This window comes from Nipponia nippon, unplaced genomic scaffold (assembly GCF_047370975.1).
Source record: "Nipponia nippon isolate SJK-2023a ecotype South Korea unplaced genomic scaffold, ASM4737097v1 scaffold_1, whole genome shotgun sequence".
Taxonomy (NCBI): domain Eukaryota; kingdom Metazoa; phylum Chordata; class Aves; order Pelecaniformes; family Threskiornithidae; genus Nipponia; species Nipponia nippon.
In genome coordinates, this window is record NW_028262290.1 from 128,911,505 (window position 1) to 128,935,462 (window position 23,958).

A 23,958-nucleotide genomic window follows, 5' to 3' on the forward strand; every position below is an offset into this window, starting at 1 on the left:
TTCTCTTGATACTCTCTTGGGACATGAAGCAGAGAAAATTTTTAATCACTCAGTGGTGGTATCTACTCCAGGAAATATGACAAACCAAAACTAACCAGAATGCCTCATATGCCAAACTTAAAGGCAAAAGAGGTAAAAGAAATAGAGGGGGAATAAAAGAAGTTTTTCAGGAGCAGAAAGCTTTTTCAAAAAAAAAAAAAAAAAAAAAGGAAACAAAAACCAACCCAAGCAACAAAAAACTATGAAAAAACCACCCTACGTGATACACATATGCCTACAAAATTGAAAGAGCTTTAGGACAGACATCCTAATGCCTCCTTTCTAAGTTTCCTTTATTAGGGTGGAGGGGAAAAGGGAAAGAGAAAGGATCGGAATTCTGTAAGCCAGTGCCAGAAAATACGTTGGGGCACAGTTTTATTCTGCCTACTCATCCCTCTCATCTTTATCTATGACCCCCAGAAGGCAGGCATTTGAAGACACGCTCAATTAATCCAATTAGCTATATTTACATTTTGACTTACCCACCTACATCTGCTATTGCAGATACCCTACCATTCCCTCCTGAAAAATCCACTTCATTTTACATACACTCTAGCAGCCAGTAGCTTTTCAGCTGTTGGGCACAGGTGGCTCCTAGCATGTCTTAAATACCATCTCCAAATCACTTTAGTATTGCCTTACAACAACTTTTGTGAGCAGAACTCAGTACAAAAACTTACAGAATATCTGCAAGTCCAAAATCTTTGAAATAGTAGCAAAGAACCTAACTTTCTTCAGCCTTAAGAGGGACTTGATAGTACAGAAAAAGTCAAGTGCCAACAGTGCTCAGGATTTCAATGAAGTAAGGACTGCAAAATCATTTGGGACCATGGCTCATAATATTCACTAAGAAAATGTGCAGAAAAAAAAGGTAATGTAGTGACTATTTCTGCTAAAAATCTCTTAATAACGAAAGCAAGAGGAAAGTATGGCTATTATCCACATAATCAGAAAAGCAAGACAAGTCTATGGTACCCATGCATTAGTATCACGCAAAAAGACAGGATTCTAAAACCTCAACCTACACACAGACATTTCTCTTTCAACCTAAATCAAGTAAGTTAAACTGGTGGATCGCCTGCATATCAATACCACATTTAAAACCTAACATTTATTTCCTAACATGTAAACGTTACTCTGGTTTAATTATATCAGCATAATAAAAATCACAGTGCTGTTTACTTTGGAACATTTCCAGGTGTTGGCCAAATAAAACTTATTTGTTTTGAAGGTTTTCCTTAAACCTACGTGCCTGTTAGAATTTTTCTTCTTCCATCCTCCAACTGTAGATTTAGCAGCTGTAACAACAGCTGGGCAGTTTAGCAGCTGTAAAAGACAGATGCCAAGTTCTAGAAAATAGCTTCCTAGTAAAAGAAAATAGGGTTTGTAGCAAGTTTTCACGGATTCCCCAATTATAAGATTTTACTCTGCAACTTGGCACCAACTGGAAAGCTGACCCTCTCTCATACTGCACTTTTGCTGAACTCACCAGGCAGACTACAGATCCTCTCAAAGTTAGCCCTCTCTGATCCAGTTTTGATAGGGAAAAATCCTTTTGCTGTTACAGAAAAAACAACGTTCTGTCACATTATTTTACTAATTCTTTATGTTGGTTCATGTGCTTTTTTCAGTGTCAACACTTGGAAGCCTTTAATATCAGACATTAATTAGAAATAAGTTTAGTTTGTATCACATCACCAAGATAAAACTGACCCTAAATTCTGTATGTCTTAGCACAGAAGATCACATTTGAAATAGAATGATTTAACTAAAATATGGAAATACAGTATAAGCCTTCTTGTATCAAAACCCTATCATAGTAGTGGTTTTAGTCATCAGAAAAGGAGGGGAAACAAAAAACCAAACTTGATCATACTGGTCCTTAGGGGTCCTCTTATCTTTCTCTAGTCTTTTACAATTGGCATATGTTAGAGGGGTCTAAAAATGTCTCTAGGTACTTGCTGAGCTAAATTTATTACGATAAGAACACTTGCACCATGTTGACTTTAATTGCAGTTGTGGGCATTAAGTTGCTCACAAAATTCAGCCCACTAATTTCAGTATCTAACTATAGGTTGTGTACCAACCCAGAAGAGCTGCTAATTGAAAACACTGCTCATGGTGCCCAAACTTAGAATGATAAAAGGAATCAAGCACTGCTTATTTCATGTGCTGGCTTTATCTTCCTCCTCTTCATCTCCACAATTCACAGAGAGTTTTACAAAAGGGTTCAGCCTGCAAAGTAGCAGAGAGAAACATGCAAGGAAACCTCCTTCTGGAAGAAGATAACATAAGAACATTATCAAACAAAATCAACAAACCTTCATGGGAACAAAACAGGCAGAGATGCCAGAGAATGCAAGGGAGAAATAAAGTTCTTAAAAGAATTTTTTTTTTTTTTTTTAAGTACCACATACTGTTTTCCTACAAGGACTAATATACACTGCAAATAAGTACAGCAGTGACAGAAAAATATATGGAAAAAAAAGTCAGGGGAGATTTTGTGTCTTGAACACAACCATGCCAGGTTTCACTATTTCAAAAACGGTCTAAGAATTTCAATGCAGAAACAGGCTATGAACAAATGATTGCAGAATACAAGGAATGACTTAAACATGTTTTATCACAGGTACAATAATTGATTGTGAAGGTATGAAAATGTAATACCCTGAAACTCCACTCAGAGCATCCTCCTCTGATTGCAAACATGCTGGCAGGGCACATGTTCTACTTCATGACACAGAGAGTAATGATCTGTTACAAGCCGTAATTGTTCCTGCACATGTATAAAAGCATATTGTGCTATATCCCCAGGAAGACAGCATGTGCTAGAAAGAGCAACACCTACAGCTGAACACTGTGAGTCTTAATAGAAGCTGTAAGAAAGAGGATGAAGAAATTAACACTTACCACCCGCACATCACCAATACAGAAATGAGTTCCCTGTGGCTGGAGAAGTATTCACAAATGCTAAATTCTCACCACATGCACTCTAATGCAATAATCTCCAAACTTTTTGATCCCGCACCCATAGCAGCAAAAATATTTTTGAGCATGCACCCCAATATACATATATTTATGTATTTATAAATTATATACATGTATGACTGAAGTTCTAATATTTTCTTCCTGCACCCCAATGGATTATCTCACGCACCCCACTTTGGAGACCACTTCTCTAATGAACAGAAGAACAAAAGGCAGAAAAACAACTATCTTCCTCAGATATTTGCTATGAATATCGACACCAAAATTCTGGGGGCTCTGAGCTGGCTGTTATAGCTAAGCTTTTGCTAATAGAGATGAAAAATCAATCTTACCAGAGGTGGTGGTGGAGGGGGCCCTCCAGAAGGTGGTGGAGGCGGTGGAGGAGGAGGTGGTGGTGGCGGCGGCGGCACAGGCATCCGTTAAGATTTCAAGCTTCACGCAGTTATGAAAAATATAGCCAAAGTCTATGTCCTTGAGGGGAAGGAAGGGAGGAGAAAGAAAAGTGGGAAAAATAAAAAGAAAAAAAAAAAGAAGAGGAATGTGTTTATACACTGTAAGTGGAAGATCAGCCAAATTTCTAGCTCTCAGCAGACTGAAGACTTTTATACTGCACTGCTTCCAAAACTACAGTACCAACAGCCTCATTATAGTCATCTGATGACAACATTCATCTAAAGAGCAAGCTCACAGATCTGGACAAGTGCCATGAATACCAAATGCATAGATGCCAGCCTGTCCAGCTTTAACTATTACGCTTTGCCTTAATCTAGCCCACAGCCCTGAAATGCAATTCTGCAGAGAACAAGTCACAGTCAACCACATGTAGACCCTCCTGCTGGGACAAAAACTCCGTTGACTTAAGCCAGAGGTTTGCTGCTCTAAGGAGAGAGTAAAGAACTTTGTAAGATTCACTGGACTTGCTCCAATGTTAAAAAGAAAGAAAGAAAAAAAAAAAGACATGATTGAATAATAAATGAAGACATAATTCTACAAATTAAAGCTTCTATTACCAAATGACAGCATAGAACAACCAGACATTTCAAATATTAAAGTCACATATGTTTTTCCTACCATTTTTAAATGTTAACTTTCACAGTTCTTTAGTAATACATTGACTAAAAAGACACATATCTTCCAATAAAAGCTATATGTTTGGGGTTTTTTGTTTGTTTGTTTGGTTGTTTGTTTTTTTTTTTTTTTTTTTAAATCTCTTGCAGACTGACAGTGCATCACTCACTGATCATCTTCTCTAACCCAGCCCCTGGCATGACTGCATCCCCTCTCAGTCTGAAGTCATCTGTGAAGTTCACAAGCAACCCCTGTATTTCATCAGTAAAATTGCAAATGAAAGTACTAGGCAATGCCAAAGAGAGCCCTCTGCGAGCCATACTTGATAACTTCTTTTGATAGTGACTCTTAAATGCTCTGAACATGGTTTTACATCTAGTTTTATGTCCATCACGTCATGACCGTCTTCTGAGACTCTTCACAACATCATGTGAAACAGAGTCAAAAGCCCTACAGTAATGCAAAATATGACATCTGCTATTTCTTTCCCTTCTGTAAGGCTTTATCTTAGCAGGAAATTACATTGATTTGACACATTTGTTTTTTATACATCTCTGTAGATCACCATTTGTTTTCATGTCTCCTCCAAGCATTTAGAAACATTTTACTCATTTTGATGTTTTTCTAGAAATTGATGCTAAGTTGAAAGGACCACAATTCCCAGGCCCTACTCCCCTCATCCCTGCCTTCTTTTTTAAAAGCAGATACTCTACACTTTTCCAGCTGCCTGAAACCTTTTGGTCAAGTAATGTAAGAATCACCTGTGTAAGCAGGAGAAATGAGACGGTTCAATGCGGAGAGCTTCAGGAGAGAGGACAGGGCAGAAATGAGGCAAATTACAATCTTTAGGGGAATACTTGGCTGTTAGGTTAGATTAGAAGAGGTAATGAAGTTAAAAGGTACATGCAGCCTTGTCCAGTTCCCAGCAAGTGTACGTGAATGATATCCAGACAATATCCAAATATTTTCCTTCTGCTGCATCTTTTAAAATACTTTATGGGAGATCGATCAAAAATTGACTATGCAGAGCCTCTACAACATTTGCCTTCTCCCTTAAGAGATTGCTACGCAAAGCACTAGCATATCAAAGCACTCTGGATCTGTAATAGAACTGGTTACAATCACTTTAATAATGGCTTAATGAAGCTTTCCAAGAAAGCTGGCATATCACAGCATCTCCACCATTCCACCCTCATTTTTGCCCTATGCAAAAAGCTATTATCAGAAGGTATCTCTCTTCCTCAATTAAGTCATTCAAAAACATGGACATAAGGAGAATGAGTCTTCCCTGCTAATAATATGTTTTGGGTTAGTATCTTCCTACCCTGCAATACAGACCTTTTGTCTTCATTAAGGATTTAGATTGGGAAATATGCTCTTAGTCAAATTACAAAAAAAAAAAAAAAATACAACCCACGCTTCTGTGGCAGACCATGTGCATGGCAGCAGGAGGTAAGGCACACTGGAGGCGAACAGCAGTGGGAGAAAGGAAATGGGAATCGGCTCTTGGTATTTAGAAGTCACAATCTGAAATGCAATCAGTTGACTCTTCGAACTGCCTCTCTCACCAGCTCCAGCACCCATACCTCCAAGTGATACAGCCTAAGTTCCAGGACCAGAAACTGTGTGGCCATCTACAACCCAAAATTCAGTGCATAGGAAGTGTTCGCTTCAGCATGTATCCCACTGCCCTACCCTGAATCCTCTTGTCCAGTGACACAGGAGAAGAATGCATTTTGGGGGGCTATAACCCACAACCCTTGAATGAAATACTGGAGACGCCCTATAGCTTTCCTCCCATGCTGTTTCAAATCCTCCACAAATGAACTATCTTTCAGAAAATCCTGTGTATGTGCCTTCCTTTGTCTCTTATCACAAATTCAAAGGCTCAATGTCCTGACCTCGGTGTGTTTTTGTGTACACAAATTCATATGTTTTTTATAGCAGTACTATTACAGCGTGAAGGTGATCGCATCTAGTATCTACACAATGAAGAAACATTTTCCATGTAAGGCTTCTATTTGTTCAAGCGAGCTTTGGAAGAAGGAGTGCTATCATTCACACAAGCAGACACAGATAGCAAAGAAAGACTGTATGTAGATAAAGATAGGCATCTTCAAATTAACTTAAAATAAAAAAAAAAAGGATCTTAAAATTTAGTCATAACTGCATGATCTACACATTTTAATATGTAGGACTGGGTATGGGAACCTCCTTTGTATCACTGCACCTATCTCACTTACATGGTTTGTATTTAAATAAAATTATGGAGAAGACTACAACACTTTCAATATATCAACACATGTTATTTGGAGGCCTCTATTCCTTGGTTAAAGGCTATATTTCATTTGCCTCTTCGCCCCTCATCAAGTTGCTAGTTAAAATATGGTTGCCAATTTCAGACAATAGCTTCGGAACATGCCAGGGTTATGGATTTGCACATAAGCTAAATAAATTCTGAATTACAAACAAAAAAGGAGTGTCATGCTGATCAGTTCTAGTGACTGTTAAGAGCCAGACAAGAGGGAAATGCCACAAAGGGTCCTTAAGGCACACGCGCCCTTTGTCCTCTCCTCTAAATATACATATTTATAATTGGAAGAGTGGGATCTGAACTACCCCTGAAGGGCAGAAATAAAAAGCTACTGTTTAAAAAGTGGGCAATAGGTGGAGGGGAGAAGCCTGTGTGTTTAGCCTCGTTTTCTCAGGCAAAAAGTAATGTAAATCTTCCCTTAACTTCTACATCACAAAACAGAATCGGGTCCAACAATAGCAGAATTTATTGCAAAAAAAGGAAAACCCTGCCTTTTCTAGCCCACCTCCCTACCACAGCAAGGTTGTACATTTTTTTAGTGCTTTCTGAAGTCTAATTTTAGGTGTCCCAAATAATGTGGCTTGTATTATTTCCCCTGGGAAGCTCTTTCACAGTCAAATAACTCTCACAGTTCAGACTGCCTGACACTCAGCCTAATTTCTCCTTTTCTTAATTTGGTCCCATTTGCACTCCACTGCAGATGACTCTACCTTGTACCAAGAAAAATAGTTTCTCCTACCCCTCAGCATCAGCTTTGTGAAATATAAGAATTATAATTCAGAAGTACATTTACAAGGTCTAATTATACTTTTTGAGCTGTTTTAATTCTTACAAGTCATCCCATCAGTCAGTGAACATTATTACCGTTCTCCGATCTCAAAACAACTGGTCTTTTTTTGTCCTCTTCGTAAGGGTAATTCTAAGACTGGTAATTTCAGGTGTCACAGACTGTTCCTTGCTTCTTCTCACAGTGCTTGCTTGAATAGCAGCTGGGTTTAAGCAAGAACAGCAAGTGCAGTCCTCAATATAGAACTGAAGCTCCAAATTTCTGAAGGCCCAAAGAAAGTCTTCACCCAGACTTTCATTTTGAAGTGTCAGACAAGACAGAGTAGATTCAGATGTTTCTTCTTCACGAACTGCTCTCAGCCTTGTGCTGGATTCACCTGTGGTAAACTCAAAACATCAGCCCAAGCTTTTATGTAGATCTGGTCTCACCTTTCCCAGCCACCAGATGTACACAAGCTCTGATCCAAAAGCTTCCCAAAGGTCTCCTTCTAAAGTGTCACTGCCACAGTGCCAGGCTCACACTAAGGCAAAGCCCTGATGGGAGCACAGAGCCACACTAATAAACAACGTGGTTTTTGGACAGCAGCTGACACATCTCCTGCCACACTGATGCCTAGCAGAACCACCGCAGGTCTGTCTGCAAAGGCTATGCTGAAGTACCTTCACCCATCATGGAAAGGCAAGGCATGGAACAGCTGTGCCTTCAATTTGGAACAATGTCTAGAAGGGGAAATGACAGAGGAAAAAGTCACAACTATTTAAATGCACATAAAATGCACTTATACACAAAATTATTTCTTAACTAGTAGCACTTACTTTGTTGGGATTTTTGTTGTGTGTTTTTTTGTTGTTGTTTTTTTTTGGTTTTGTTTTTGTTTTTTTTCCAATCATTGCAACCATGCACTCTGAGGTAGGTAATTCAGCTCTGGGGAAATTTACAGATTTTTCTGCTTCAAAGTGAAGGCTGGGGCAGATACTTCACAGGTGTGCAGGAAAGCTTATCTAAAATATTGGTCTTATTTTCTTGATTAAAAACTGAAGAAAAAAGTAGACCACAAATTCTGTTTCTAACTTTTAATCAGCTTTTATATAATCAAATACAATTTCCCCATTAACTATACTGTTCCAAGTTACAGCTTTTAAGTCCTTATATTTTAACAGAAAACTAAAAGAATTTCAAGATTACACAGGAGAAACAGCATCAATAAGCATCTGCTCTACTTTCACAATCTGAAAAGTAGATGATGAGCCTAATTGTGCCCCCATTTGCTCCTGTCAAACATCACTGAAGAACAGCTGAAATCACTCGTACGAGCACACCACAGATCTTTTAAAGACAGTACAACACATGTAGAGGCAGAGAAGAGAAAAACCAGAGTAGTAGACATGTCTTACACTGATCAATTTTTCTTCTGTCACTACCACACAACTGGAAATGACTTAGAAAAAGCTTCTGTTTGAAATGAACCAGTTTAGATTTTAAGTATAACAGAATGAAACTATGTAATTTTTAAGCACCAGATGCTACATTTCTTTCTACCATTTTCAGTGTGCATGACTTTTTGTGTTTAGAGAACAGAACAAGGAAGAATCAAGGTAGAGCCTCCAAGTATCCTCATAGTCTCTCTCCCCTCTGCAAAAATAACCCCGTCCACAAAATACTTGACAGTCTCTGCTGTATTTGAGAGATTCAAGAGCAGTGCAGAAGCGTGAAACTGTTACCTTCTTTTACAGCTCATGAGAAACGCAAACACTCATATACATACCTATCTTACCAAATATATTTTAAGACATTCACAGGTATATTCCTACAGCTGACTAAGAAAACTCTAGCCTTTCACCATTTCCTAACAGACAGCACCCGGATTGCATACAACTTATAAGACTGATTTCTGCTCTCAGTCGCCATTTACATCACTGCAACTAAAGGCAGAATCTGGCTGAAATTTCATTTCCACTGAAATGTACAAACCTCAGGGGCTCCTCCTCCATTTAATATCCAATGAAACACTCTTAAGCAGCATTTGCCTACACAGGGTCTGTGGGATTGTCTCACAGCACGTAACAGTATCCTGCATTTAAGCCAAGGAACGTAAGTTCTCTCCAGTTTGGACTATTTCCACCAGGCCTGATCCAGCTAAGGGCTGCATCCCCTTTCTGCCTGAAAAAACAGCATGACTTTGTTCTGTCAGGAGCCTGATAACGCTGGAACAAACCAGCCAGGGCTGACCTAGTGCAGATTACAGGAATTTGAAGACACTTTGCTTCCATGTGTGCCATGGGCAGACCTCTCTGCTGGGTTCCCTATGGTGCTGAGGCTAGAAATTAAAGTGCTATGTCTTGACAAACCTCCCTTCAGAGACAAAGCTGCACAGATGACTTCATGTCCCTGTACATGACTATTTCAGGGTGTAGCTTCCTCTGCTCTGTGGAGATCTGCCAGAGAAGACTAATTGCTGTAAGGAAGCAGAACAAGATAATTTGTCGTCCTCTTTTAAATATGAAGTAAGAGCAAAGAACAACACCTAAAAATATGAAGTAAGAGCAAAGAACAACACCTAAGAAGAAGAAATAGATCATGCCAACAATAACGCTAACCTGAAGCTAAACAGTCCAAGGACACAGGAGGTAAGTTAGAAGGAATTAGGACCTGCACAAAGACATAACTTTGCAAAGGGAACAATTTATACAAAGAATTTCCTTTAAATATATTGTATCATCCACGTACAGACAGACACGGCCTATTTCACTGCCAGATATATAAACAATGGTAAATTCGATATACAGTCATTAGCAAAGTTAATCATTGGCCTATGCTAAATAAAGAAAGTGCAGCTCAGTGGAAGTTCAAGGTCACTGCCACATTCTGAAGATGACTTTTATACTCCTCAAGAGTTTCACTGTGAACAGCACTTGAGCTCTCTTACTAGAGGCAATCTGATGTTTGAAGTTAACACTGGGAAGTTTTGTAGTTTCTGCAGAGAAGTAAATTGTATGTTTTCACATAATTATTAATACTATATTTCTTTATAGTTATTAATATATTTATTTACTATCATTCATATAATATAGAGATATTTGAGAAGTATAACTGTACAGAGAATGGTTTCCACCAAAGAAATTCCTGAAGTTGTTTAATAAATTCCCCTAACAGAAGAAAGTTTTGCTTTCCAATTAAGTAGCTAGCATCAAAATAGAAAACCCAAACAAGGTAGTATTCAGCATCTTGCTTTTTACACTTGCTATACACAGCTCAACAAATGTCTGTTTTCAAATGCCAATCAAGTGAAAAGAATTTGCAAACGTGGGTATAAGAAGACTACAGGACTTTCAAAATCCATGTCTCAAATAATTCTAAAATTTTCACTTTCAATCACATGATGTTTCATCAGAGATCCTATTTTAAACATTCACAGCTTTCCATCTTGGAAATATAAATTTATAGAAACCTATATGCATGCCACGTCAGGTTGCTATCTACCAGCTTAAGAAACACAGTCTAATACTGGCAACGCAGGGAAAATAAATCTGGCAACCTAACATTAGCCATTCTTCCCTACAATACAGTACTGGTATCATGCCCCAGCATGGGCTGTGGTCACTGTATGCTGTAAGGAGAATTGTCTTTCATAAGGGATATAAAACGTGATGGTCTGGTCACCTGCAGGAATCAGTTGCCAGGGAAATCCTCACCTCAAATAAAGAAAGGGAAGCTTTGATCCTCGTTTTCAGAGAAGTTGCGATTACTTAATATTCCTTCCAAATCTACTTCCAATGGTAAAAATGCTAGCCCTGATGTCCTGACAAATTAAACTACAACTTCTGAACATGCTTATACATTCTTACTTTCATGCTTTTATCTGTCAATCCTATTGAAACTGCTTCTCCATTTTAATGACATAGTTGGTAACCTCATCTTAGATGGTCTTCATAGCAGAGTAAGGCTTCCATACTTTCAAGTAAAAGGTATATAAAAACCTATGTTATTAAGGAAGCCTCACTACACTACCATAATGTTGCATTTTTAGTATTTAACTAATTCAGTGCTCTGAAATAAATAAAGTGCAAAGTGCTCTTATTGCCCCTTAAGTGTCATAGCTGATATAAAACTTCCTATGTGCATAGAAGTGTAAATATGTTTTCTTGTACAGAAAATTGTTAGCTGTTTTTAAAGGCAATGGACAAAATATCTAGCTCCAAACTTACATCCATTTACTCAGGACAATGATTTCATTTTGTACAAAGAGCAACAAATCGTGAAGTCATTTGAAACTCTTAATTCCCTAAAAAATCCCTGACAAAAGATGTTTTGATTTGTAGGCCTGGGTCTGAATTGCTAGTAAAACAAAATTCTCAGAAGAAACAATATGAGTTTGGTTAAACTGAAGATTCAGCCCTTTGACTTATCAAAGGATTTCAGTTGCAATTCTTTGTGAAAGTCATTATATTCAGAGAGGACAATGTGACCAATACCTACCCGTACACACAGAATAAGCAACGAACACTAGGAATCCAAAAATAGTCAACTAACTTTGCTGCCTGATGAAGAAGTAATTCTAAGGATTAGAATATTGCAATTAGAAAAATGGCAATAGAAGATTTTTTTGAAGTTGTGTCTATCACAGACATGAAGCAGCAAAGTGGTTTTCTACAATTCTCCTTCTTTGAACAATTAGATCAGAATCAGCTGCCAGAATCAGCTCCCAAGAATACTTCCAGTGCAGCCAGTATCTGCTACCATCAGACAAAGCAAGGGAAAGATGAGGACTCGCTCATTTTCACCAACTCTGCTGTCAAGTTTTATGCTGGTTTTGGACTCCACTTTTCACTTTTACCAGTCTGGATTTGGCCCTTCTCTTTCTGTACTTCCCTCTGTGAAAACGTTTCTCCTTTTCTGGTGGTTTAGCAGTCTCTCCATTCGCCCTCTCCACTATCTTCTTTGTCTCTTTCCACCATTCACTTCACCTGTTGCCTGCTGCTGACGCAAGGCAAGACAAACGGGGACAATTCATTGAAAAGGTAGAGTTGACAGCCCTGGGGAAAGAAACACTGCACGTGGTGCAAAAGTAAATAACTCTGCATGATGATACCAGAGGTTCAGCACAGGTTGCTACTACTGAGAAAAACAAAGGAAACACAGAACTAGGCTGATTTAGATCTGAAAAAAAGGAAATATGATTCTAGGAGGTACCAGGAGATATATCCTGACTAGAGCTGCTAAGTATTAGTGCCCATGTACAAAGCCTCACATGACGGACTGGCTACAAGACTGAAATTTTGAAGAAAAACAACCAGGTAGAACAGTCAGGGCAGAGGAAAGCAGCAAAGCAACCACAGTATATGCATTCTGCAGCTATACCAGCCTTTGCAGCCCTTGGTACAGCTCATTCAGAGCAAGCCCAGGTATCCCCACATGGCACTGCAGCATTTATCCTACTGCTAAGTCAATGTAAACTCATGATCACTTGATCCAAGAATATTTTGTACAATCCGCTTTTGCATAATTTCCTTGCTACTTAGTCATTTCAAGGCTAAAAAAGGCTTTCATTCTGCATTAAATGCCCTGTTAGGCCCCACATCTGTCACTCACATAGTACACTACGACGGTAGTCTCCACCCCCTCTGCCAATTTACTAATTTAGGGACTAATCCATCTCTTATTATTTTTTATGCAAAATTTTCCTTTGTTTTCAGAAGTAAGGTGAGTTCTTTAGGGTTTAATTCTGAAAATGCTCAAGCAAATACAAGCTGCAGTAGCACAAGTAACATGACTAACGTGTGTTAAGCTGTTTGCACTCACACAACTGATCAACTGAAGCAACTTTCTGTCCAAATCCTAGGCAGAATTTGACAGATATTTTTGCAGTGATTCATGCATTCCCAAGAGGAGCAAACATTCCCTCTGAAAATAAGTTACTAAAAAACTGCGCTGTATTCCCGATATCTAAGCCTGGCTTCCCTTTTCTGCTATTTTCTTTATGTGTCTGCTCAACTAACACAGCAGATAGACAGATTCTGTACAGATACAGTGTTATTTCTTTTCTTCTGAATATACAACAAAAGTGTATATTCACTGACTTGGATAAAAGCCCAAAACTTGCCAGGACTATTTTATATGCAGTCAGCAGCGCTGGTGCGTGTACATTTTTCACTGCATAAAATTATGCCCGTTAGGAAAGCAATAACATAATACCTTTCAAACAAGAGGATACAAAGGAGGAACAAAAGATACCAAGACCTCCCTTGTGATCCGGTACCATATTCTGCTCTCCTCTTTTTTCCTTTTTTGTTACTTATAATGAAGAGAGTAAAACATGATATAGTAACTAGAAAAAGTTAAATGGTACAGCAGTCATTTACGGACTTGCGTATAATTCCTGAAAGGGGCCAACACAAAGGGGTTACTATCTCTAAACTCATTAATTCACTTCGTTCATCTAGAAGGAAGCATTTTACCCCTGTCTTATGAATCAGGGAGAAGCACTGTAATTTTTAGCCATTGCTTTAATTTATCAAGGCAGACATTGCAATTGCCAACAGTGTAAACGAAGGATATAGCACATCCATTACATAGAAGCTGCAGAGCAGACACAGGAGGTAGTTTTCTTAGACATTTTTAAGAGCGGTGTCAAGATTGAGCAAGTGCTTTCATGCTGATTTTTCTGTTCTTATGTTTAGTGAACTTTATCTTGTAGGGACCTTCAGTCCAGTTTTCCTCTGCTATTCAGTTGGTGTTATCACTTACACTGCAGCTATAGCATAGCTGGTTTGTTGCTCTCCTCTGCCTGAGCTGGCTACAAAATGATACCATTCACATCACAGAGGGTTATGTATCTATTCATAATGTGGTAAAAGACAACACAGGGTCAATGCAAAGAATAATGAGGCTCCCCATGCATGATCTTATTTGAGAGAGAGAGGTATTTCTGGTAGTCTAAAGGAAATCTATTTCAGCTGTTGTCTGAATTACCAAGGCATGAAAACACGCTTTCACAAAAATTCTTTAGTTGTCTGACATACTTTCAAAGCAATCCAAAGGCAGCTTTACAGCTGTCATGTATGTAATACTGAATGAGTCCACTCGACGATACTCAGAAGTCAAATTAAGGTGGGCATATTCAAAAGAATACAATTTTGTCTAAAAATACACTCTTTTTCTCTCCAATTTGGAAGCCTAAGGACATTTTTTCTTTTTGTAAGTATAGCACTGTTTACATCACTGTTCATGCTGGCTATGAAGCCACTGGACAACCCTGATGCAGAATGACCACAGATGAAAAAGCACCTGTGAAGTCCCACTGAGGTTTTGCTACTATAGGCCAATTTTCAGAAAGCTTCAGTCTTTCAAAGAGAGTAATTACTTTGTGTAAGAGAACAGACTAATTGAGAAAGACCTATAAGAACAGTGGTAAAGGCACTCCAGAAAGCTACACCTCAAAACTGCACAGCAGACACTAGTAACTCAGTGTAAGGTCAGTACTGAAAACTTTTAGATAAAAGAATTTACTGGATATTACAGTTGATTATTATGTTTATTTAGATACTAATTTTACATATACTCCCAAGAAGCTAGGAATCTTTATTCTGGCACAACAGAGCCTAGTATCATTTTCCCAAAGCAATCACCTGCTTCAACTTTTCATGTGTGATCTCATTTATTAGACCTTAAAACGAATGGCACAAAATACCCACATAATAATGCAGCAGATGCTCACACACATCCAGGATCAGTAACTTAAGGAAGTCAAGGGTAAGAGAGTTGAAACTGAGCTAGTCCAGTCTCACCTGCTTTTGATAACTGAACAGAAGTTTTTCCCAGTCACTGAGCACAGAGAAGAAAAGCTTCCACAGAAGCAGATGCTTCTGAAAAATCATGTAATTCTTATAGGTGAGGTATGACTAACAAACATACAAAGAAATTTGACGCCAATCCTTTCACTGCCCTGCTTCTCTTTGGAGCTAGAATATTTTAAATATTAATATTAAACTATTTAATATGAGTTAATATTTATTTTAGATAGACTATAAAATAGTAAATCATGTTATTCAACTTTGAAGCTTTTAACATCTATCTCTTAAAATGTGCAAATATTTTTCTATTTGTTATGACTAAGATACTGTTTTCACTTCAAGGTCTTCTTTTCAGAGGACAATGAATTTCCCAAACTACTGACCTCCTCAACCAAAAAAAAATTCTTTTTAAGTATAAAGGGCATCTATTGCATCTATGCTACATTCTGTTAAGACATTCAACAGACACTGCTGGCTTTTATGGTATGATTACTGAGATGCAACACTGCTATGTTTTGATTTACTGTTTAAAAACAAATACCTAAATACTTTCTGCAAATTCATATTTAGTAGTCATTATGTACCCAATCCTAGCATGGCCCTTCCTGATGTACTGCAGTAACAGAAATTGAGGTGCTACAGGATCTTTATTTATATTTCCTTTTGGGGGAGCCGACGGAAAGAGACAGACAGGCAAAAATGAGGGAGTTGCTTTGTATTATACAATATGATTTGATAAATACAGTCATATGTTGCTCTTGCCAGTACAGTACAATCACAGAATCAGAATCCCAAGTGCATCTCTATCATTTTCAGGAACAGACCCAAACTAGCAATGACTTGAACATTGCACCTAATGAATTAAGCTTTGCATCTGCCCCTAAGCAACCAAATTCTGTATACAAAGCTGATCAAACTCTTTATACACTCCTGTCTTCATAGAATGTATATCCTTGCTTTTTTTAAAAAAAACAAGTTTCTTACTTATATTGCAAGCTGGTACAGGCACCTGCACTTTTGTGCAATTCTGTATGCCACTTAGCCTACTGGAGCCTCAATCTTAATAAGATGTTGTAGATAACACTTAAAAATGTTTAACAGCAAGGTCACTGTAACATCAAGAGGGGCTGCATGTTGGTTGCTAAGCCCCACTCCTTTCCAGGATCTTCTACAGGAGAAGAACCAACTCCCAAATAATTTCTTTCTGGTTATGAGTCTAACCCACATTTTGTCATCATCATTTACAGCAAAACATCCAAAGCATTCTATCAGTGAAACAGAACACTTACTTACACAATCCTTTTTAAGGGTCCCACACTGAGAGTCTTGTACGTTACCTTGTACATGGAAGCTGGTAACTGACAGCAAAGCAGACTCAATCTTTCCACCTCACATTGGGCAATGTCCCTTACCAGCTGTGGGTGGCAGCCGTGCCTGCGCCGCCTGCGCATTCCAGCCGGGACACTGTCTTGGGTCACAGGTCCACACACTGAACGGGAACCATCCTCAGGCACACATACCTAACAAGTGTCTCAGCTCGGAATGAAGTTGTATTTGTTTCCTTCATCATCTTCCCCGTGGCTTGTCTTTCAGTACAAAGGATGTGAACTGAAGGCTTTTTAACAATGATTATACAAACACGTGCTGTTAAATAAACAGGAGTTCGTGCTGGATATATGGACAGAGAAACTGAAAATACTGATTGTATCAGGAAGCAGTTCAACAATGCTATTTGTGCAGCATGCACGATAACAGGTATCACTGTTATCACAATTTCAGCAGTATTTCACTGTCTGAATCAGCAGAAGCACTTGCAAATTTTAGCCCATAAATCCAGACCGGCCCAAGACCATTCTGCGTTGAAATCATCAACTTTTATCTCATATCTCAGTGTCTTCTCTCCTATATCAGAGTTATTTTGCTACCTTTCAGAAATCTCGCTTAGCAATATTCCACTTCCAGTAACAAACGAAAAGTTGGCCTAATGCGTCCTTCCTATTCCTAGAGCTCCTGAACTTCTTGGGACGCCGCCAACACGCCCTGCCTCCCCTCCTTCCCGCGCGGGCAGAGGCGCGGGCTGTGACACAACCTACCGCTGCTACACCTTTGCGAACGCCAAGCGTATCCTAAGAATAATAACAAAAAACCCTCTTGCTTCCCTCTACCAACACGTTCCCTGTCGCTCTGTATTAGCACAAACAGGCTGAAGCGACAAGATTTTAGTCATGTTTTACCCACGTTAATTATTATTAAGTGACAAACCTTTAAAGCCTCTAGCACCTCTCCAGCACTCCCTCTGCGACAGGTACATAAGCATTCAATAGACGGTAGCTTTGACTGCTACTCAGCCTCCCTTTTCTCATCTGACCTATTCCAGCACATCTGTTTCAAGGGCAAAAACTAGGAAAAAACTTCTTCCTATCCACCGCCGCCTGGAAAGCGCCCGTTTTCCTTTACTTGGAAAAACAGAAGAGCAGCACCACGCAAACCCTGTGCCTAACATGCAGCCACGCTTCCTGCACCGCTGTGAGTAACCGCATCCCAGAGGCCTGGGTACCCCGTCACCCCCTGCCCCCCCCGGCCCGTTGGCCGGGCCCTGCCGAGGGGTGCCGGACCCCCCGCGGGGAGCGGGGCGGGGGCGCGGCGGTGCCCGCCGGCTGCCGCGGGGCCGGTTACCGGTTACCGGCCGCCTCAGCAAGTTTGTCCGCGGAGTTGTCTCGGCCCCCGCGGGGCGGGGGGAAAGCTCCGGCCTTCGGGCCGCCTCGCCCACCGCGGCCCCCGGCCCCAGCGGCCAGGGGAGGCGGCCACGGAGGGGCAAGCACCCCCCACACACCCCGCGCCTGCGGCTGACGGGGGCTGCCAGGCGGGTCGGAGGCACCGGGCACCCCCCAACCCCAGCAGCCGCAGCGCTGCGCCCGCTCCGCGCCCACCTGCTCGGCGGCCGGTGCCGGTGTCGGTGCCGTTGGGGCCGGGGCGGCGCGGCGCGCTCCTCCCCGGACAGAGGGCGCCAGGTACGGCGGCCGCCCGCCTCCCCTCAGGGGAGGTGGGAGTTGGCTGGGAGGCGGGGGAAGGAGCGGGAGGGGGATCTTAAGATCTTGAGGGGAAAAAAGCTGGTCCCGGTCCTCAGAGGGGAATAATTTTTTTTTTTTTTTTTTAAAGTAGTAATTTGATATACGCCGCCCCCAGCGGGAGACGAACTGGAGGGGCAGCGCGGGGAGCAGGTAAGCGCCAGCCGCCTCCGGCCCGCTCTGGCGCCAGCGGCCCCGCCGCGCTGGGTCCCGGTGCCGCCGCCGCCGCCCCACGCTGGCCCCGGGCCTGGCGCCTGCCCACGCAGGGCTGTTGCTCAGGGAGGAGGCGCGGCGCGGGCGTCCACCCGCGGGCCCCGTTTTCCATCCCCGCCCTTGAAGCACCTGAGGGTGAAGTCCGGCTGCAGCCCGGCGCACCAGCCCAGGAGCGGATGCCTTGGCAGAGCTGGTTGTTTTTTAAAGCCCATGGGGAAGCCAAAATGCTGCCCCGTGGCACGGAGAAAGGACGCCACTACCCCGTCCCCTTGCCAAAAGCCGTCCACCTGCCGAACCGCTTCTGCCCAGCAGCCTCGTCAAGGCCTGCGCTTGGAGCCGGCTGGGTGCCCTCGTTTTTTGTGCCCCAGATTGTGCGCTGGAAGCATCTGAATAAAAAAAATGATAATAATCTTGTTTTCTTCTGGATTTTTTTTCAAGACCGTTTACAGATGGAAACATTACAGCCTCTCCCTAGCGAGCGTTCCTTGTTTCTGTCAGGGCAAGGGAGTTACTGCTGAGTGGCCTCCCAGCCAGCTGGGGGAAGAGGGCACCCCCATTTTGTCACGCAGCAGACGCTGCCAGAATGAGGATGCTGCTGAATAACTTACATCATAGTGCGGGTTCTTGCGTGCCTGGTGGCCTTCGGGTGGTGCTTTCAGGTGGCTGAGAGGCAGGCCCATCTTCTCTGGATTTCTCTGGAAAACCTGTTTTGTTGTAGAAATGTCAAATCAGGTTTTTCATTGCTCTGCTTGATTATAAAGCGGTCTGGGGAAATCAGTGTCGCTTGGATACAGATGATGGCAATATCAGCCTCTGAGACTGGTGGAAAGTCACCGATGGCCTGTGGCACCTCTGCTCCTCAGGGCAGGGGCACAAAAATCCATGCTGTAGATCCCTCTGTCCTGTCTGGCTAGGGGTGTGAGTCTGATTTATTATTCTGAAAATATCCTCCTGATTGCTTGTCAGACTAAATAATTCTCAGTCCTAAGTATCTGCCCCAGTTGCTTCCACAGCAGTCAGGGAGCTCTAAACCCACTTCCAGCTGGTCACTAGTTTGAACTTCAAAGCACAAAACAAAGCCAAGAGTGCCATAGGTAGTGCCCCAGAAAAATAAAAATGTAAGCATTTACTTTAAAAAATATATATAATGCCACACTTGAAAATAGCTTTCATTATTCATGCAAATTAATCTCAGCTGAGATTTGATTTCAGATTGCTAATGCTGAAATGGACTTCGCCCACCTTTTGGTTTAGATCAAAAAGGAACTTAAGAGGAACAAGCTGCAAGAGTGCAGGAGAAAATTGATTTTGTCCTGTTCCTATGACTTCTCCTCCACTTTCTTTCTTTCACTTCCCAATGAGGTCCACATAATGACAGCAGAATTTGTCCAGTGCAGCAGAAAGCATTTCCACCAGTGCAGCGGGACTGACCCGGTATGAAGTTTATGCGCTGGTCTAGCCTGAAACAACCAACTTTACTTGCGGTACGTAGTTTGCATACATTTAATACACTGAAGTACGTAATACTTGCCTCTTGGCTAGTGGCAGCTGGTTACAGAAACCTGTTGCACATTAGATTTTATTAAGAGTCCTACGGGGCTGCATGTTTAGGAATTATAAAAGTCTCGTCTTTCTGTTTTGTCTCTGAGAGGCATAGGTGAAAAGGAAAGGAGTGCTCCCTTTCCAATGGTGAATTGGAACGACGGCACTTCTGAAGCGCACGGTGGTAGTGGAAGAGGCCAAAGACTTCTGTACGAACTGCAGGGAGCTTTGTGAAGGCTGGTGCACTGAAACCCCCATTTTTTCTGGTTCCTCAGATGAAGTCCTCCTCCTCCTGCTCACAGCTGAATCCAAGATCACAGAAAGGGCAATGCAGCAGGGACAAAACTGACCCCAAATTATTATATAGGATGTGCCTTTCCTGAGTTTTATTATCTACCAATTTAAAATTATTTGAAGTGTTTCAAATGTAGAAAACTTGCCTCAAACAAGTTTGTAGCTAACACTGATATATTTTACAAAACATAGCCATAAATACAAGTTTATTTTCCATACATTCCATCTGTATAACTATTAAAAATTGTGTTGTACACTGAAATTATATTTTTACTCTTGACAAATACATTTTAACATGTATCAAATAATATATCCGTTTCTTCAGAAAAGGAGAACCTCTGCATCTGTCCTAGACTCAGGCTACTGCTGCGAGATTCTCTGTGGTTCCTTGGTACCATGCTGCAAGCAACTGCAAGGCTTATTTTGGGTTTCGTCACAGGTTGGGAACGTGTCTCTCGGGTCGGCCTGTGGAGTACTTTCTGAGTGGCTGTGCTGAGCAACATAACAGCCCCAGTCTGTCATCTTTTTATTCCAGCACAGACAGCTGCTATACCTGGTATTTTTCTCCTACATTTTCTTCCCTTGCTGTATCTTGCACAGCTGAACCCCAGCTCATACCTTCAGCCTTGACAGCCTAAATGAGAAATTTTGCACCCTTCCATTTCTGGTCCTAACCCTTCTGTGGAAAGCCAAATTCGTTATGAGCCTATAATTTCTAAGAGATAACAAATGTGTAGTCTAACAAGACCACAAATGAATGGCAGGATAAACTTAACCTAAAACAGGAGACAGCAGAATCTCTGTCCTCTATACCGAGAAGCCATGACCATTAAAGACAGGAGAGATGCAAATGGCCTGTGGTGACCTGCCATAGTGTGCGGTGGGTGAGTGATGCTTTGTAGCGAGAGAAATTTCATTTTGATTCATCTGTTTTTGCTACAAACAAATGAAAAGAAAATTAAAACAAATTTAAAAATGCATATTGCTTAATTGAAGATTCCTCTCATTCATAACTTGTTCAATACTGGATGATAATTATTCTTAGCAAATGTATCATTGACCATTTCTTTAAAAATATCTTTCTACACTAAGAGCATGTTTATGACACTGTCATCTTCAAGACTCCCCAAAATCCCACACAAGAAAATGAAAAATACCTGAAATAAATGAAACCATTTAAAAGGAGATAAAGAGTGTCCCAAACAGAGACAAAAGAACCAGATCTCTTATTTGGTGTATTTTTACTGATTTTGAGTAGAACAATCTGGGATGCTTCACTGGTATGTGTCAACATAAATACTTGTCAAAAAAAGTACTTCTCATAAGTACGTATACTTTTTTCCCCTCCAGACAATATAAGACAAAGCTGAAAATCTTCATTCCCTTACAACATCTGTACCTTTGTATTTTGAATAAGAGGCACATGTAAAGCTTTCTAGTCACCACTGAACATAAGCAAAAAAAATTATTTAACTTTAAAGTAAAAAAAAAAATGACTTTAAACTTTGGTCAAGGCTAAATACCTCTGTCAGAAAATACGGATTGGTTTGTATTTGTCATTATTTATGCATACATTTTTCAGACGTAACAAAAATACCTATAGGTCGAAGCATTTGTGCATAATGCATAAAAATGCATGAAACTTAAAAGCTTAAGAGCAGAAATAAAAAAAGTTTCTTGCTTTTAGCATGCCATTTGATTACACTTCTGAATAGCTTTCAACACTTGAAAATTCTGTTACAATAATAGCCTCAGCCATTTCATTTGATGACTTTGTTAGCTCTAATTCCACAGTTAACAGACATGCCCATGTATGAACAGAGATATTCCCATATACTTGTCTCCAAATACTGATCTTTTCCTTGTTATCTGTACAAATTCTGTCCTTTCCGTAGAGTGTTAATAATAACTCAAAACTTTAATTTTGCTCTAATACATTTTAGTAAGAAATTCCTAAAAGTGATTGAGTTGCTTGTTACAGAACAACGCAGTTATGTTTACAAATGCAGTTTAGACTGCAATATAGAGGGAAGCTGTGGACAAATAATTAGTAGAGATTATTTCCCTAGAGGGGGATATTAGTGTTTACTTTTTTTCCGTGTTTTTAATCCAAATCCTAAACCCTTACTCCTGATCTTGTTGAGCAAGCTGTTTGCTGAGTTCCTTGGAAACGATGTCTAAGTACGTTCAGGCTCATAGTAAATAATTAGTACCTAATGTCAATCCTTCCACTAATTGTATTTCTTCTGCTTATTTCTGTTTGTGCTGTGGGATGTCTTAAAAAGTGTCTCTTGGTAAAAAAGCTTTGGATTTTCTTCAGTGCTTGGTTCTGCCATTCATTTTCTGCATGACCTCTGTGAAAGCACTTAATCGCTCTTAATAGCATGAGTGGAACAAGAATGCATTCATTAATATTTGTGAGGCTGCCAGATACTATGCTGTTGCAGACATTTACAGTACCTTAAAAAAATTATAATTGCACTATCCAGCTGGTTAATGTTTATCCAGTTACTGAACAGCTAAACAAAAAGCAGAGAGGCAGACTTACTGTTTGCTCTCCATCGGTATTGAATTTGAAAGGAATTTTTCCATGTTAAAGCTGTAGAATTAGGCAGTAGATGAAACACCATTAGCAGGCCTCTGTAGAGAATAATGAGCTGAAAGCATGCCCGGTGCTAGTCTGCAATTAGGGTGAAAAGTGAAATACGGCAAGAATCAGAATACCATTTTCCAATCTCACTTTTCAGAGTGTAACCTTTTCATCCCCACCAGGGGGAGTGTACTTGACGATAATAATTAGTAGGCACAAATAGTGTGTTTGAAGAGGATGGTTTCCTTTGCCACTTCCTTGAAATAGAAAGGTACTTTGTGATCTTTGCGAGCAATTTTTCCTCCCCTGGAAATTCCCTTTGCTTCAGCTATCGCATTATGGCAAAGAAGCCGCATGAGTGTTTTTCTACATCCTGGGCTTTGAACATATTTTGAACACTTCTTTTTTTAAGCATTGATGTCAAGTACAAGATTTGGCTCGGAGTTTACCTAGAACAGGACGCTAAACAGCAAATGAAAGTCTCCTACATAATGGCATACACAGTTATTAACATTGCACGTGCAGGTTAGGTATTAGTGTAATTATTAGTCAAAGAGAGGTGCAAGTCTATATCTGTTCATCTTGGGTACAAGTGCCCAGGTAGTCCCTGCTGCTCCTGATGGTAACTGAGACATAACTGACTATTCTCAGCAAATTATCGTACTTCCCTTATACTCTGCCTCTGGACTGCTCCTCTTCTCAGTCTAGTTCACCACCAGCCAAACCTGAAATGCCGTTCAACTCTGCAGTCCTTAAAATCAGGCTGGCATAGAGGGACTAGGCTATGTTATTGGATAGCAGGAGATGGGCAGGCAGCAGGTCTCATGATTTGTTCGCATAAGCAAATTTGCAGCTTTAGCATGTGGATATATTATTGTAAATCCTTCAGATTTTCTTTGAAATAATAATTTGGTCCTTTGTGTCTAAAGAAAGATATAACCTCATTTGAAACCAAGATTTAAACATACTGTTAGTAAATGCCTATTCGGCTTTTCAGCACTTGACAATAAAATCTGACATATTTCACAGTCTGCTGCATATGAAAAATACCCATCTAAGTCCTGTTGGAACAACTGGACCCACACATATTCTTTCCAAGTGGTGGTATCAACATTTTAATAGATGTTTAAAGGTATTTTTCTCTTTGAAAGATAGTTGATATCTGTCCCAGCCCATGAGAGCACTTAAAGTACTTTAGACTCATTGTAGGGATCTGAAGAAGGGAGTGCCCTCTGCTGCACTATATGCAGATAGGAGTTGCAATC

General features: G+C 40.5%; 1 protein-coding gene across 8 annotated transcripts in view; it reads right to left on the reverse strand.

Moving 5' to 3' along the window:
- The window catches only part of WIPF3 (WAS/WASL interacting protein family member 3), a 39,066-nt gene extending 20,085 nt beyond the window's left edge, over nt 1-18,981 (reverse strand). The window contains exons 1-2 of one of the 8 annotated variants that reach the window (XM_087772274.1): nt 18,876-18,981; nt 3,360-3,498 (exon numbers count right to left, since the gene is read on the reverse strand). In XM_087772274.1, coding sequence (XP_087628400.1) covers nt 3,360-3,443 — 84 coding nt within the window. In that variant the 5' untranslated portion in view covers nt 3,444-3,498; nt 18,876-18,981. The other 7 variants (XM_087772231.1, XM_087772282.1, XM_087772249.1 and 4 more) reach the window with 7 other exon arrangements.
- Nucleotides 18,982-23,958: the final 4,977 nt, after the last annotated feature.